At 43.1% G+C, this 17,917-nt stretch overlaps 1 protein-coding gene across 2 annotated transcripts in view; it reads right to left on the bottom strand.

The window, feature by feature from the left end:
• The window catches only part of TAFA1 (TAFA chemokine like family member 1), a 273,884-nt gene that overhangs the window by 52,983 nt on the left and 202,984 nt on the right, over nt 1-17,917 (bottom strand). For both annotated transcript variants that reach the window (XM_054178808.1, XM_054179470.1), the window contains exon 3: nt 7,077-7,217. In XM_054178808.1, the coding sequence (XP_054034783.1) occupies nt 7,077-7,217 (141 nt within the window). The remainder of the gene's footprint in view (nt 1-7,076; nt 7,218-17,917) is intronic.

The raw sequence follows: 17,917 nt of genomic DNA, 5'->3' as shown, positions 1-17,917 counted from the left end.
GAGGAAAAGGGCACAGAAGAAAATTAAGCATTAAAATATCTGTGGTCTGAGAGCATCAATGACTGTAGCACAGTAAACCAGTATGGATGAACAAATTATGCATTATTCAAGGGCCTCAAAGAACACACAGACATAAACACCTACTGACTGTACAGCATGGGTCGATACCACTGTAAATTATAAGGTACAAACCACATTATTCACAGTATGAAAGTGACAGCATTAAAATTATAAATATCTTGTATTCCTATTACATTTTTATAGCAATTACATGGAGTATTAGGACTGAGGGAGTCTTATCAGAGCTTTTCTGTTGGCATTTATTCAGTAACCCCGTGGGCTTACTTGCCCACTGTTGCCACTTCCTTCACACTGGCTATTTGTGACCAGTCCTGTTTACTGATATCCTGGAAGGAATAATTTGCAGCTGCTGCAAAGTGCAGTGGAAAGCAAAAGTGTGTGTCCTTACAGGGAATGGGAAATTTCCAAACAGGATTTTCACATGCTTTCACCTAGACTGTAGAAGAGATGGGGACTCTCATGTCCAAATGCACATACATGTTGTTTATATGGAGTACTAAAATGAACTGCTTAATAAACCAAACTCAAGCAACAAACTAAAACAGAGAAAAAGATAAGTGAAGTGGCCACAAGACTACTTTGCTAATGGAACCAACCAAAGAGAATTGCAAGCCATGTACAGACAAGCCATAAAGAACCAGAAACCCCCAAAGACAAGTGAATTAATCAATTCAGTGCTGTCACTTGCTCAGTCATCCTCTCTAGCTCACATAGCCAACATTATTAAAGCCTCAGAGGAAAATCTTAGCATATTCAGAAAGGTGACATCAATTTTGCATGAAGATTAGGTCAATGAAGAATGAGAGGTGGACATTACAGTCCTGACCTGAATATGACAGTGTTGATATAACCTTTACATTTGCTACTGTCACAGCAATTTTGAAGTTATGATGCCATGATCTGGTACAGCCACCTAACCTGGAGCAGTCTGCAGCCATTTGTTTGAAGAAAGTGTCTCTAGTGTTGTGAAAAAAGCAAAAAGCAAGTGGCTTTTAGGGAAGCAGTGTGAATGCAAATCCCTCAATAACATTTAAATGTTTTGAGAACATGCTGAGTATGTCTCAAAAAGGTTAAATAGCAATTTTAAAGGCATTGAAAAGTCATGTTTTGTCATCAGGGTTTCACTGTGTTCAATGCATTTTATACCAAGGGAGACAGAGCACAAAAAGAAAGCTCTGATAAAGTAATAAACAAGATTAAGAATGCCTCCACGTCAAACTTGAACAACAGAAGAAATCTTGGTTCCAATTTAATGTAGAAGATCTACAGGGAGCAGTAAAAAATTCTTCAGAAGATGAGTATTTATTCTTATTATTTATTCTTCTTCTTTCTTTTAGCAGATTCTTTGTGGCTTTATGTGGAATAAAAGAAAATTAAAGCAAAACAAGTAAAATTTTGAAGTGACTGACAAATTACTCATAGAGGTGAACTTATTCGCTAAAGGATGTGGGTTTGACACCTGCAAGGACAATTGCTATTTGCCAACTGACCCTACCAGGAAGATGCAAGAGGCATTGCTGTAAAGAAGATGAGGACATTACTGGGAACATCTCTCTCAGATAACAACAATATGAAAAGAAGGTATCAGTTAACAAAGGAGTAAAACCTCAGTCCACAGGACAAATTCTACCAGCCATATGACAGCTGGCAAGGGGACAAATGTCAGCTGTTTGTGTTGGGGCTTTCAGCAACCTGGTCTAGTGGAAGGTGCTGCTGTCCATGGTAGGAGTGTTGGAACTAGATGATCTTTAATGCCCCTTCCATCCCAAACCACTCTGTGATTGTGTTGGCACCTGAGTGCCTCATAAGCCCAAAGACCCTACTGCAGAAGAAAGAAAATTCATGGGCTTCTTAAACAAGGAAGACAAGCTGTTTATTAGGAGAGTGGAGAGGAGGCATGAATTCCAAAGCATGGCTAAGAAACCTTTGCAGAAACAGCCTGCACATAACAAGAAAATGAGAGACAGCAGATCCATCACAGGGTGACACTTGAGGGGTCTGAATGCTACTCTGAGCCACAAATTCCAGCCCTTTGCTGGACCTGGCTGTTTCTGAGGTGTGTAGATTAGTTGGTAGGTCAGGAGCTGCTCTGGTACCTTCAGACAGCCCATGTGTTGTGTCCAGCAGGATCACTGAGGAGAGTAGGAACAATCAGAGTTGCACAAGTCCCATGTGTTCAGGAGGCAGAGGGCTGTGGACACCCTGGGCATGCTCAGCATTGCTTTCCCCAGAAAAACACACCGTCTCAAGCTGCCTTAACACAAATGAAGTAAACCCATCTGAGACTTTGAGACTTGCTTTGGAGAGGTATTTGGGCAAATGGAGAAAATAATAACAGCTGTGACAGCTGAACAGACTGATGCCCATGGTATGTGCTACTGCCAAGTGGGATGCAAAATATATAGTAGGGAAGGAAGGAAGCATTCAAAACCATCCTTTAGGAGGAAAAAAAGACCTTGAAGTAGAGGAAATCATGAAAATAAATGTGCAACACAAGAGGCAAAGAAACAGAACCTGGCATCTCTGTTTCATGACAAGATTTGGGTTTTGTTTTGCTCTCACTGTTGCTACTACATAATTCATTTGGTGACTGAGGCAGGTTTTAGGACAGTGTCTACAAAATGAGCAGCAAGGAATAATTTATAACATCTGAGGCTGACACAGCCTGGCCTCACTGTATTTTTTTCATGATGAGGCTCCAAAGAAAAAGTTTGCTAGACTTGGCAGGAAGTGATGCTTGGGAATACATGGCAACTTCCCATCCTTCATGCTACAAACAGCACATCCTCAGCCCGAATACATGAGTCCTGCATACATGAGAGTCCTATGTACTACATACCCATGGTAAGATCTCACAAGAAGATGACAAAAGGACTGCTTATCGCCCCTGAAATTTATTAGAAAGGTTAAGCTGACTCCTACATCCTATTATAGTCTCTCTTAAACAGAAAGGAAAAAAAGGCAGCTCTACACACAGTCCCACCTATGCAGCCCAGTTGCGTCCTGGAATAATGGATGGCAAGGGTGGAAGGCAATACAACCTCTCCTCTGGATACAAACCCAAACTGTCAAAGCATCAGCTTTCATGAGCTATTTTCTGATGAAACTGGACTAAGAAACACCAAAATCTTGCTTCTGATCCCATTAGCTCACAGTACGGCCAATGGTACAAACAGGAAAAGACTGAGTTCAGCTTGCTTAACACACAACTAAATAGCCATTGGGTGGAGACATCTCAAGGCAGTAACCAGCCACAGGTGGGTGTAAAACATGGGATCTCCCAGTCACTGTCATCTCTCAAAGGTGATCAGACTGTATACTGCTGTATCAGAGCACCTGTGGATATTGAATCGATGGACACAAGCAAACTTTCTTGGTGACAGATTATGGTTTGAAATTGTATTAAACACTGCCCTGACTGTTTGAATAGAATAGAATAGAATAGAATAGACCAGACCAGGTTGGAAGAGACTTTCAAGATCATTGTGTCCAACCCATCATCCAACACCACCTAATCAACCAAACCATGCAACCAAGCACCCTATCAAGTCTCCTCCTAAACACCTCCAATGATGGTGACGGTCTTAATCATTTCAATATGGTTGGGAAAGAAGGGCAAAAGTTGTAGATGACCTTTAGAAATGTCCTCATGTACAAAAGAAACAGCAAATCCCAAATCTTTCCCTGAGCTGAAGTACTGACGTCAATGGGAGTCCCACGGGAAGTCTTGGGAGTTTGCCTCAGCAAGAGCAGAAACACTAAATAGGTCAAAGTTTTGACTTAAAACAGGTCAGTATGCCAAAAGTCACAAAGCAAAGTCTGGGATAAAACAAAGGCCAAAGAAAATGCCCCTTCTATTAGTTTTTATGAGCAGCACATTGAGCTTTTGAACCGATCACCAACCATCTACAAAAGAAGCCATGGGCTGACTACCACAACTAAACTTGAAAGCGGAAGACATTCCTTTGTAGTTCACATCTGCTGGCTTTGAAGTCACTGTGAGTCTTACCAGTGACTTCAATGGGACTGGGCTTTGCACTTTTATATTAGCCATTGTTTTATCCTTACTCCTTTCAAAATTCCAGACAATAACATTTCTTTTTATTGTAATCCTGACAGAGCAATTAGGCTGCAGTCCACACCTGCACCCAATCTTTTTTTTTTCCCCTTAACAGGGCATTCTTTGAGCTTCTCTTCTTTGAGCACACTTATGAGATCTGAATTAACGGTGTCTGTCTGTTCTACCCTGTGCCTCTGATTTTCATGACCTGCTGAAGAACATGAAACTCTTCAAGGCTTGTAAAGATGATCTCTGGTTAAGACCAGCTGTAGGTTTCACCTATGGCTTTATGAGTGTGCTTGACAGAAAAAGAGAAGCTTCTTTTTGTCGGGGTAATTAAACAATAACAGAATGAAAGGATGTGGATTAAAGCATAGTCATTCACAGCAGCATTCATAGTGCAGTTTCAGGCATGAATTCAGAAGCTCAATTTCATTCTCAGTGTAGCAAGCTATGAAAGACTGCCTCACAATTCAAAATTCTGAAAGTTAAAACATTTTCTTTCTATCTTCAATATACAAAACAAATATGTACACACCACCAATATCTGTTGAGAAAACACGAGGTTCTCATCCCTTCAAGGCACTTCCAGTTTCTCATCTTTTTTTTGCTGTTGAATGTGCAAATCTCAGAGCTTTGTCTACAGAATCCTTGAGACCACAACACCCACCGATACTTCTGTCTGGCTCTGGGTGACAATTGGACCTGTCCCAGCCTTTACAGCACGTGACTGGGGAAGGGTACCCAGAAGAAACTGCTTTTCCCAGTGTTTGCTCTCAGAGCTCTACACTCTCACTCATATTGAGGGAAGCTGAATGCCAAAAAACAGACCCAAGGGCAGAAATGTTGAGTGCTTCCAAACCCTGCAGCTACACCACCAGCCTTGGAAGCCCAGTCATGAGAAAGATAAGGAGAGCACAGGGCAGAGCCCAACTTGACTGTAGCCAAAATGAGCCCTGGCACTGCTAACTGCCTTTGGGCTATGGGGTGGTGTAACCAATGGCACCAGGCATTTGCCATAAAAAAGAGCAAGGAATTTTCACTCTCTTTCACAAAGCTGCTGCACAGAATGATTCTGCAACACAGAGCAGCTTGCTTGGGAACGGTAACTAATGGGATTAGTACCACTTACTCCTTGCCTTCTTATGCCATTTATATTTTGCTAAGTATTTCCTCGATGCAGCTCTCTCCCTGGTTGCTGCATGGTTTCATTCTGCAGTGGAGGCAGGGGAGCCCCAGAGAGGAATATACCCTGTGGAGCCAGACCTGGTATGAAATCCAGACACAAATAATATGGTGTTTTCCCTGCAGCAAACAAAATCCCCATGACAAGAAAGAGCATCAGTGATTTCTGAAGACAAAGATTTTCTTCTAGCTTTCTGTAATGTTTGTTGCAGGACAAGACCACAGGATTCATGTATTTATCTTTCTTTGCCACTGACTTTCTAAATGACTAAATAAATCAAAATGAATTTCTGTTGTCCTCTGAAATATTTATGAATCAAAACTAATGTGGCACTGGAGGGGGGCTCTGTGAAATGATGCAAGGGATATTTTACCCAGCTCACAGAAACACAGAACCACAGAATGTTAGGGGTTGGAAGGGACCTCGAAAAATCATCCAGTCCAACCCCCTTGCTCGAGCAGGATCACCAAGAGCAGGTCACATAGGAACTCATCCAGATGGGTTTTGAATGTCTCCAGAGACGGAGACTCCACAACTCCCCCGGGCAGCCTGTTCCAGTGCTCTGTCACCCTCACAGTGAAAATATTTTTCCTCATAGTTCCAAGGAACTTCCTATACCTCTACTTCCACCTATTGCCCCTTGTCTGGTCATTAGGCATCACAAAGAACAGCCTGACTCCATCCTCTTGGGACCCACCCTTTACATCTTTATAAACATGAATGAGATCACCTCTCAGTCTCCTCTTCTCCAAGCTGAAAAGCCCCAGCTTCTTCAGGCTCTCCTTGTAAGGAAGACATTCCACTCCCTTAATCATTTTTGTGGCTCTTTCAAGCAGTTCCCTGAGGTCCTCCTTAAACTGAGGTGGCCAGAACTGGACACAATATTCCAGATGCATCCTCAGCAGGACAGACTAGAGGAGAAGGAGAACCTCTCTCAACCTACTAACCACAGCCCTTCTAATACATACCAGAATGGAATTAGCCTTCTTGGCCACAAGAGCACATTGCTGGCTCATGGCCAACCTTCCATCCACTAGGACCCCCAGGTCCCTTTCCCCTTCACTGCTCTCCACCAGGTTAGTCCCCAAGCTGTCCTGCTCCATAGGGTTGTTCCTTCCCAGGTGCAAGACTACACTTGCCCTTGCTGAATTTAATTCAAATTCTCCCTGCTCAACTCTCCAGCCTAGGTCTTGCTGAATGGCAGCACAGCCTTTCAGAGTGTCAGCCACTCCACCCAGTTCTGTGTTGCCAGCAAACTTACTGACAGTGCATTCTGTTCTCTCAGCCAGGTTGTTGATGAATAGTACTGGTCCCAGTACCGACCCCTGAGGGACTCCAGTGGGTACAGACCTCCAACTAGATTCTGTCCCATGGACTACAACTCTCTGACTCCTTTCATTTAACTAGTTCACATTCAACTCACCACCTGTTCATCCAGACCACACTTCCTCAGTTTAGCTGCAAGGATGCTGTGGGCTCGATCCTGCCGCTCAATCTGTTATACTTCTCTGTGTGCTTGTACTGAATGCTATACTTACATTTTTGGGGCACATTTTAACATGACCCATGTGCACAGAACCATGCACTAAAGTAGCAGGCAAGGTGGTGGAAATGTATGCTTATGCCTATAGATTTTTCTGTTTTGTTAAATAGAGAGCACAACAAAGCTCCTATGCACAATCTATAGACTTCAGGCTATTTACTGAATGGTACACAAACAGAGACATAGATGCAGGAGGAGCTACTTGCCATCAACACAGGAAGGTCTGTTTCTCGTAGTCCCAGCCACTTTCCCAGGTAGACAGGAGCATTTTACTGTTTGTGATCTTTCCTCAATTCGATTCTTATTACAGCATCTGTGTGCTGCTATAACTTCACACGTTCCTCCTTCTGGCAAACAAAACAAAACAAAACAAAAGAAAGAAAAAGAAAGAAAAAGAGAATATTGACACTCTGATTAGGAAGAGCAGCAGTGGCTAATCAAAGCACCCAGGCGTGCTCCTGTCTGTGTCTCTGCATGGCTTCCATACAGGTGGGATTACAATGTTATTTCTCCCATTATGCATGCTCCTGCCTAAGCCAGGTGCTGCTATACTGCAGTTTTAATAGGAAATGCAGATAAATGTCCCTCTAAGGCAGAGATAGCTTGCAAATCTTGTATTAGAAGCTTCTCTGACATCAGCAGAATTTTTTGCTTAAAAATGACTGTGTCAAGGTCTGGGCCTGAAGACACCTAAGTAACATACTATGGTAAATGTGCAACAACTGCTGGCTGATTTTATGCTTGCAACATTGGAGACCTCTTCCCTCAAATATAATCTCCTAACAGAAGAGGGTCTAAGGGAATCCAACTAGAAACAAGCTTTTCCTCTAAGTGTTTGATTTTATGCCAGTACTTTGCCCTTAACAGATGACAATCAGCCTCTGCAAAGTACAGGATGGTCCAACAGCACTTCCCTTTGCTGCCCCACTCACTCAATTGGCAGTTTTAAGGGCAGGAAAGATTCCCATAGTGTGCAGGATAACCAGGCTTCATTGGTCTCCTCTCTGGTTTTCTTTATGAAAATTTGCAATAGTTTGATTAGGTGGAGAACACAAAGGAGTGATAGATAGATGATGGCTTAAGGTTTAGGAATACTTGGTGTTTGTGACATATGCTACGAACAGAAGTGACATGTCAAGTGTGTCATTCCCATTCACCTTAGCAGCGTAGTGCAAGGAGATGAGACTCCACAGTGGGCTAATGCACTGCCCAAGTAATTTCTCAGTTCCTCAGTTCAGATTGCATTTAGCTCAGAATCACCAAGTATTTAATAGTGCCAGTCTGTTCCCCACAGATATTTGGCTACTTTATGCAATTGCGGCACAGATTTGGCAGGATTTGTTTAAACTTAGCACAAAACATCGTGCACAGCCTGCTGAAGAGCAGGATATGCATGCAGCTTTGCTAGCAGAGCATCATTGCTTTATGCCACTAGGTAATGCTAACTGTACATTGCTTTTACTGCAGCATAAAAAGTGTTAGTCCTGTCTTTGGCTTTCACTCTTTTTGCCACAACTTCGAGAGCCTTTTGAACACTACAGTAACCCTGCAGCCAAGCAGGAGGAAAACCAGCACAAAGATACTGATCCATGTCTGGATTTTGGAAGAGGTCTGAGTGTCCAGAGCCATCTCCCTACTCAGAAGTGTCCTATTACCCTGGTGATTCTACAAATCATTTCTGTAGTGAAGCATTGGGCTAGGTGGGCAGGGAGGGCTTTCCCTTGCCTGTATGTTGTTAAGATCATGTGGTGGTCTGCATTAAGGTGTATCACAGCATCAGAGAATGTTAAGGGCTGGAAAGGACCTCAAAAGATCATCTAGTCCAACCGTCCCCCACTGCCAGAGCAGGATCACCTATACCAGATCACACAGGATTATCCACAGTATTAAGTGGTATAACAACTACTAGCGAACAGAGACTCCACAAAGCATATGAAATGCTTCATAGTATTAAATTCTCAAACCACTGACCTTCCAGAGTGAGTGAGTGGAAGAAAGCCTGCAAATGCCCATTAGAGTAAACAAGCTCAGGTTGCACAGTCATGATGCTAACAAAGATGAGCTTGCAAGCGTGAGACAAGACTAACTCTGCAGTGAAGACTTATCTGGAGAGAAACTGTGCTTCATGTATTAATTATTAGGTGCATTTAGCTTGCTGACACAAGCTTTTTGAAAGCCAATAGGTGCCACAGAAGAGAGATCCCAACAATTCAGAAAGCCATCATCTGAGAAACCGTCTTTTAAGTGCCCCTTAGGAGTAAGAGGAATTGCGACGGCCAGCTCAGCCCCAAACGCTTGTAGTTCTTCATGAAGTAATTCTCGAGATAAACTCCCTGTTCCCCCATTCAAATCATATTGAAAGCAATGGAAAATTCTCATTGGTTTCATCCATCTTACAACCATGCCCTAAGAGAAGAAGGATTTGTGATTTTATTGATTACAACCTCGACAATAAAGATAATGGACGCAGTAATAAGGACTTCTAATTTTAGACTGCACAGGCTCAGTGGTAAACATCTGTGAATAAGCCAAACGTTTAATTTTCTCTATTAATTTGCTGTATGAGTACTAATAACCACATGAGCTAGTCTTGCTGATTTGGTTATCTACTCAAAATAATGGGTTGTGGTGGATGAGCTTTATAACACCTTTAAGTAGTATGCAGAAGCTCAAGTTGTTGCAGCAATAAAGAATTTAACTCCAAGTCTATAGTTGTTTAGGAATGAAACTATAGTTCACTGTAATGAAACTATAAAAGCAATGAAAAAAAAAACCCTAACCACTAGATAGTTAAGTACATTAATTGGAACTTTTATCTGTATGGAACACTAGTGTAATGCAAATAATCTTAGAATCATAGAATTGTTAGGGTTGGAAGGGACCTCAAGGATCATAGAGTTCCAAACCACCTGCCATAGACAGGGACACCTCACATTATATCAGGTTGCTCAGAGCCACATCCAGCCTGGCCTTCAAAACCTCCAGGGATGAGGCTTCCACCACCTCCCTGAGCAACCTGTTCCAGTGTCTCACCACCCACATGATGAAGAACGTCTTCCTAACATCCAATCTGAATCCACCCGTTTCTATGGTATTCCCATTCTCCCTAGTCCTATCACTATCTGACACCCTAAAAAGTTCCTTAATAATCATCATAATAATAACAATAATAAAAAGACCCTTCCAAGTGCTGACACAGGAGAAAAAAAAATCCATCTCACATGGAGGAAGATTAGTGTGGTACATACCCTGTTTTCCTAGAAAATCTGTTATGTGGGATCAGATTATTTTTACTAAAGAATGTTTAGCTTATGGATGGCTACTGGATAGCATTCCATGCAATGTGGTTTTCCTCCTATATATTTTACCAACCCAGGCATGTACATGCTAGACTTTTTTTTAAAGCCATATAAAAAATGGGGTTAGGGAATACAGAATACAGAATTAACCAGGTTGGAAGAGACCTTCAAGATCATCAAGTCCAACCTATCATCCAACACCATCTAATCAACTAAACCATGGCACCAAGCACCCCATCCAGTCTCTTCCTAAACACCTCCAGGGATGGTGACTCCACAACCTCCCTGGGCAGCCTGTTCCAATGGCCAATCACTCCTTCTGTGAAGATTTTCTTCCTAACATCCAGTCTAAACCTCCCCTGGTGCAGCTTGAGACTGTGTCCTCTTGTTCTGGTGCTGGTTGCCTGGGAAAAGAGACCAACTGCCACCTGGCTACAACCTCCCTTCAGGCAATTGTAGAGAGCAATAAGGTCTCCCCTGAGCCTCCAAGACAAATACAAATGGAAACAGTTGGAGTAGGAAAAAAAATAAACTCATTGAAAAAGCACATTCCTTGACTATGTTATGTACAGAAATATATATACCACAAAAGTCCTGGGGGGTTGGAGAGGTCTGGCTGAAGTTTCTATTTCAGCAGTATAAATGAGGAAACAAGTTAGCATGGGGAAAGGAACATGAATCAGTTTTCAGTTTCCACTGAAAAAATGTTGACATGTTCAGGTGTATAAGCAAAGTACCTTTTTATTCTGTGATTCGTATTTTTTGATTTCCAACTTTCTTTTCTTTTTATTAGGGAAGCTGGGGAAAGGGAATGACAAGAAATGCTGTAATACCAATATTTGAGGATCTCTTGCTTCTGAGTCAGTGATTTTTTTTGTCAGTGGTTCTTCTAGATTATGAATGATCATAGAATCAGTATGGTTGGAAAAGACCTCAAAGATCATCAAGTCCAACCTGTCACCACAGACCTCATGACTACTAAACCATGGGACTAAGTGCCACGTCCAGTCACCTCTTGAACACCTCCAGGGATGGTGACTCCACCACCTCCCTGGGCAGCACATTCTAATGGCTAACAACTCTCTCTGTGAAGAACTTTCTCACCTCCAACCTAAACTTCCCCTCGTGCAGCTTGGACTGCATCCTCTTGTTCTGGTACTGATTGCCTGGGAGAAGAGAGCAACCCCCTCCTGGCTGCAAGCTCCCTTCAGGTAGTTGTAGAGAGCTATAAGATCTCCTCTGAGCCTCCTCTTCTCCAGGCTAAACAACCCCAGCTCCCTCAATCTCTTTTTGTAGGGCTTGTGCTCGAGGCCTCTCCCCAGCCTCATGGGCCTTCTCTGGACAGGTTCAAGTGTCTCAATGTCCCTCTTAAATTGAGGGGCCCAGAACTGGACAAGGTGTACTCAAGGTGTGGCCTAACCAGTGCTGAGTACAGGGGCAGAAGGACCTCCCTGTTCCTGCTGGCCACACTATTCTTGTTGCAGGCCAGGATGCCATTGGCCTTCTTGGGCACCTGGGCACACTGCTGTCTCATGTTCAGCCAGCAGTCAATGAGCACCCCCAGGTCCCTTTCTGTTTGCATGCTCTCCAGCCACTCTGATCCCCAGCCTGTAGTGCTGCATGGGGTTGTGGTGGTCAACGTGCAGCACCCGGCACTTGGACTTGTTGAATGCCATCCTGTTGGACTCTGCCCATCTGTCCAGCCAGTCGAGGTCCTTCTGCAGAGCCCTCTAACAAATCAACACCTGCTCCCACCTTGGTGTCATCTGCAAATTTGCTGATGATGGACTCAATCCCCTCATCCAGATCATCAGTAAAGATATTGAATAGGATGGGGCCCAGAATGTCACTGTGCTGGGAGTCCTGAAGAAATGTGAATTATTGAACTGCTAGGCTGTGAGTGCAGTGCAGATCTGAATCCTTGTCACAAAGAACAGAAATGTCTTGTTTTGGAAGTTTATGGCCTATTGAGCTAAGGTAGCTTCTGGATTTGTTTCCACAATAACAGCCTCATCCAACTCATTCCAGTCAATAGGGGATTTGACATTGACATAAAAGGAGAAGAAAGGGCCTTAAAATCCTTTAAGCAGGTGTCTTCTGAATGTTTTGTTGACAGATACACTCCATGAAGTGGCTCCATCATCTACCTAGCCAAAAAAAAGAAGTATCTTATGTGTTTGTCTAATTCCCTCATGCCCCAAGAATATCAGGAAGAAAAAAAGATTAGAAATGGAAGAGGAACTTGAAAATCAGGAATACCTTTGCTATTTCTTCAAGAAGCTTCAGAGATGAATGAAAATGTCCTAACGTGATTTATACCCTCTCCACACCACATGTTAGCAAGAACCTTTCTGAGCACTCAGTTCACAGGATGCCCTTAGTTTTGCATGATGGCAACGTGATTCCTGTCAGAGGAAAAGTGACAGAACTGGCTGCCAGGAAGGATTTTGGGCTGTTGAATATGGCAGCTGTGACATTACAACTCTGCTCATAATTCCCAGCTTGCTGGAAGTCTGGTTTTTTTTCCTTCATAGGCTTAAAATACCAAACAGCAGAAATTATACATCATTCTTACTGTAGAAAAGGGACAACCATTTGTTATCTCTGGAAATGGTTTCATTCTAACCATAGAACACTAAACTCATAGAATTGTGTTCATTTGTGTCTCTGTTCTAAAGTCATCTTGAGTTTGCACACTGCAGAGTGAAATATTTAATCCTAAGTACGAGCCTACAGTGGGTGGCTGTGATTTAAAATGTCTAATCACCTGGAGGGTCTGAGTGCATGCCTTGTGGAAACCAGAAAGCCATCTTCTAGACATCTCTGGTTTTATCTCTCTAGCTGAGAAGCAATAATAAAAGCATATTTTGCACTTCAAAATTACAACTTGCCTCTCTACTCTAGCCCAGCCTGAACGTATCAGTAAACAAACATAAAAAAGGCAAGCAGCGGTACTGATTTGTGTTATACATTGTGGAAGTCATTAACTATGACTCAGGTAGCAAAACCTATACGTTCTCCCTTTGACAGTGATGACAATTTAATAGTATTTGACTCTGCTGAGTTACATGGAGCATCCTGCAGCAATGAGCGAGATTGTTTATCAAAATGATAAACATGTTTTCATTTCCTCCTTGGCTGCACGTATGTGATCAGAAGACTAAGGCCATCAAGAATTCACTTATTCTGGCCACCAGGCAGACATTAAGCTGTTCAGGACCATCTGTGCTTGAAATGAGTTGCACTTAATGGACCTTCCTAGGGCAGGTCAGTCATAATGAATGCACGTGTGCATGAATGCATGAGCAAAGCACCACTTAGGTGAGACTTCTTGGGTTGTTTGGCAGAGGCATGGACAGTGGATGGATAAGCTATTGTCTTTCTTTTGGGGGGCAGATGCCCAGTGGTTGCAGAATTCAGATCCTTTGTTAGATTTGCTTCTCATTGTCAATGCTCCACACAACCTAATCCAGCTGAAGGTTGTTGTAAGAACTTGTTCATGTCGCTTGAAAAAAAGTAGAGATACTTAAACAGTTTCAGAAGCTTTGCTGGCCAGCTTCTGCTCTCTGATACACCATAAGCAATCCACCACAGGAACATGAGCAAAGGAAATCATATGGACCAATTCTATCAAGATTTCCAGATTGTTCATTAGGACTATACCTCTGTATCACAGTATCACCAAGGTTGGAAGAGACCTCAAAGATCACCAAGTCCAACCTGTCACCACAGACCTCATGACTAAACCATGGCACCAAGTGCCACATCCAGTCCCCTCTTCAACACCTCCGGGGATGGTGACTCCACCACCTCCCTGGGCAGCCCATTCCAATGGCTAACGACTCTCTCAGTGAAGAACTTTCTCCTCACCTCCAGCCTAAACTTCCCCTGGTGCAGCTTGAGACTGTGTCCTCTTGTTCTGCTGCTGGTTGCCTGGGAGAAGAGACCAACTCCCTCCTGGCTACAACCACCCTTCAGGTAGTTGTAGAAAGCAATAAGGTCTCCCCTGAGCCTCCTCTTCTCCAGGCTAAACAATCCCAGCTCCCTCAGACTCACCTCATAGGGCTTGTACTCAAGGCCTCTCACCAGGGGAGAGGCCTGGATGTCAGGAAGAAATTCTTCACAGAGAGAGTGATTGGCCATTGGAATGTGCTGCGCAGGGAGGTCATGGGGTTGCCATCACTGGAGGTGTTTAGGAGGAGACTTGATGGGGTGCTTAGTGCCATGGTTTAGTTGATTAGATGGTGCTGGATGATGGGTTGCGCGTGATGATCTCAAAGGTCTCTTCCAACCTGGCCTACTCCATTCCATTCCATTCCATTCCATTCCATTCCATTCCATTCCAACACACTAGAGAAAGGGAAGGGAAGGCAACCCTGTGCTAGCCATTTTTTATATTTGCTAAAAAGCATTCCGAATTGGGGGCTGGAATTTGAAGAGCTTGCAGTTTGAATAAGCTCTGGAAACTTCCCAGGTGTAATTAATACATTCATAAGCCTTAATCAAAATGTTTATGCCAGCTAATGTGCCAGAACTACAGACTGCACGGCGCTCAGGGGAAAAACACCGTGCTTTACTTTTCTTTAAGAAATAATAAGCCACCACTATGTTACTTACAAAATAAGGTTGGTTTTTTGGTTTGCTTCTGACAGGAATATGTAAGAGATGGAAAAGCATAGTCCTGTGCTACTCCACAAGCCACTTCCTAAGTGGACAAACACAAAAAATGCTCCTTACGGCCACAGCAAAATTACACTCCAATTTTTCTTTTACATATAATCTCCTGACGCTCCTTTTCTGCTCCAGAAGGAGAAGGATGGAGGCTACAGGATGTATTTCTGCACACAGAGAGTGACAAAGGCTGCAGAGCAGCCAAACAGGGCTGTGGATTTTTATTCATTTTTATAAGGCCAAGGCTAACTGAGGGCAGGAAGTCAGAAACCAGCTGAATTTGACCCATGAAATCGAAGTAACACAAAAGTACTATCAAACAAAATAATAATAAATGACCCAAGTATAAAAAATTCAGCATTAAGCCCTACTTAATTTGTTCCCATTATGATAACTGACACAAATGGATTAATGGACTACTCATTACACACACACATATATATATATGGAGTTACAGTAACTGTGGGAAATTGTAATGCTCTGCAAGATTCCTGGTTATAGACTGGCTTTTTGTCTCTTCCTTTTTTGTGCCCAGTGGATCAGAATAGACTGAAGTGGTCCATTTCCTAAATTTATACTTATATTTTCATTAATATTCAATATTTTCATTGTTCATTATGTGAGATAAGTATTATTTTCCATTTGGGAAGACTCTATGCAACAGCAGCAACATAAGTGATTCCTACTGTGGGTCATTAAGTTTTAGGCTGGGATATTATTTTTCTCAGATGTTGTTGCTGTGAAAGGGTTCTGGAGACACAGATTCCTCTAAAGCAAATGCTATTTGTTCATAAAAGCTCAGAACAAATAGTTCCATGAAGAGTATCACCAGTGAAATTTGGTTTCCCACAGATTTAGAATAGAATAGACCAGGTTGGAAAAGACCTTTGAGATCATCGAGTCCAACCTATCACCCAACACCATCTAATCAACTAAACCATAGCACCAAGCACCCCATCCAGTCTCTTCCTAAACACCTCCACTGATGGTGACTTCTTCCTGACATCCAGCCTAAACCTCCCCTGGTGCAGCTTGAGACTGTGTCCTCTTGTTCTGCTTGCCTGGGAGAAGAGACCAACCCCCCGCTGGCTACAACCTCCCTTCAGGTAGTTGTAGACAGCAATAAGGTCTCCCCTGAGTCTCCTCTTCTGCAGGCTATGCAACCCCAGCTCCCTCAGCCTCTCCTCACAGGGCTTGTGCTCCAAACTCCTCACCAGTTTTGTTGCCCTTCTCTGGACACGTTAAAGTATCTCAACATCTGTCCTAAACTGAGGGGCCCAGAACTGGCCACAGTATTCACAGTGTGGCCTAACCAGTGCTGAGCACAGTGCACAATGACCTCCCTGCTCCTGCTGGCCATACTATTCCTGATACAGGCCAGGATGTCACTGGCCTTCTTGGCCACCTGGGCACACTGCTGGCTCATGTTCAGCCTACTATCAACCAGTACCCCCAGGTCCCTCTCTGTCAGGCTGCTCTCCAGGCACCTTTGTACCTTGTGGTTCATTTCAAACTCCTATTGAGCTTCTTTGGGAGTCTAAGCCACTTAAAAGAGTGCTCATGGAGGTCACAGGAGATCAGGAGCCCACAGGAGTCTTTCATATTGGCTGGTGCAGCACACTGTTCAGTTCAGGTCCTGATTTCTGTATCACCAGTACAATGATTCTGTTTCAAATAAGACCAACAATGTTCTTGTCTTGGGTTGTGTTGGCCCATTGCACACACAGCCAGAATCTGGAGAGCTGCTGGACAAAGGAGATCAGCTACAACTACAAATAGTTTCATACTAAGCCAAATTTTTGATAGATTCTGGAGTCAGAGTTCACAAACTAAGAGGGGCAATGTGCACACAGGCATTTCTGGTTTTATAAGCTCACTTTCTAAGGGCATTTTCAACAACATGAGGGCATGTCTATAAAATCAAACTTTTCTACAAAAATCTGTAACAAAAGTATTTCTAGAGGAAAATAGCATCTTTAATATTTCATTTAAATGCTAACTTCTTTTTTTTTCCCCCCCATTTGTATTTTATTTCCCATTCAGCATAACAGGGGAAGCAGGGACATGCAAAGCTCTAATTAACACATGCATTTGGAGTCTTGTACAATTTTCTGCTAATACTTCCTTCCATCAGCCACAGGAGTCTTTTTATCTGAGAGATTTACAGAGCCTTATACTTACAGCCAGAACAGACTCTGGTCCTCAAGAACTGGTTTATTGGCAGTAATTAAAAATAAGTATATTTTTGTAAAGGAGGAATGGTATGGATTCTACTCCTGAATTCACAAAGAAAACCCAGGGCACGCCAGTGGATGAGGTGTGGGTGGATCTAGGGCAGGCTTAGGGATTTCCATATCAAACTAACATACACACTACAGAACAGGTCTTTCTAATAAAGAGCCACACCTTGAGTACTGTGTCCAGTTCTGGGCCCCTCAATTTAAAAAGGATATTGAGACACTTGAATGGGTCCAGAGAAGGGCAATGAAGCTGGTGAGAGGTCTTGAGCACAAACCCTATGAGGAGAGGCTAAGGGAGCTGGGGTTGTTTAGCCCAGAAAAGAGGAAGCTCAGGGGAGACCTTATTGCTGTCTACAACTACCTGAAATGAGGTTGTAGACAGGTGGGGCTTGGTCTCTTCTCCCAGGCAACCAGCAACAGAACAAGAGGACACAGTCTCAAGCTGTGCCAGGGGAGGTTTAGGCTGGAGGTGAGGAGAAAGTTCTTCAGAGAGAGAGTTGTTAGCCTTTGGAATGTGCTGCCCAGGGAGGTGGTGGAGTCACCATCACTGGAGGTGTTCAAAAAGGGATTAGACGTGGCACTTGGGGCCATGGTTTATTTAGTTATGAGGCGTTGGGTGATAGGTTGGACTTGATGATCTCTCAGGTCTTTCCCAGCCTTATTGTTTCTGTGATTCTAAATTGATCTGAGAAATTTGCACAGGACCTTATTCTTATGCATGAGGAAAAAAAAAAAGAAATCTCTAAAAGATGAATCAAAGGGAAAATGGCATCCAGAAAAAACAGGCAGTCTTCAAGCAGCTACTGCCTCTGGTGGTAGCTCAAATGGCGATGCAAT

This window comes from Dryobates pubescens, chromosome 1, assembly GCF_014839835.1.
Source record: "Dryobates pubescens isolate bDryPub1 chromosome 1, bDryPub1.pri, whole genome shotgun sequence".
NCBI lineage: Eukaryota > Metazoa > Chordata > Aves > Piciformes > Picidae > Dryobates > Dryobates pubescens.
The sequence above is the reverse complement of the archived record's forward strand: the minus strand, read 5'-3'. Positions and strand labels throughout refer to the sequence as shown.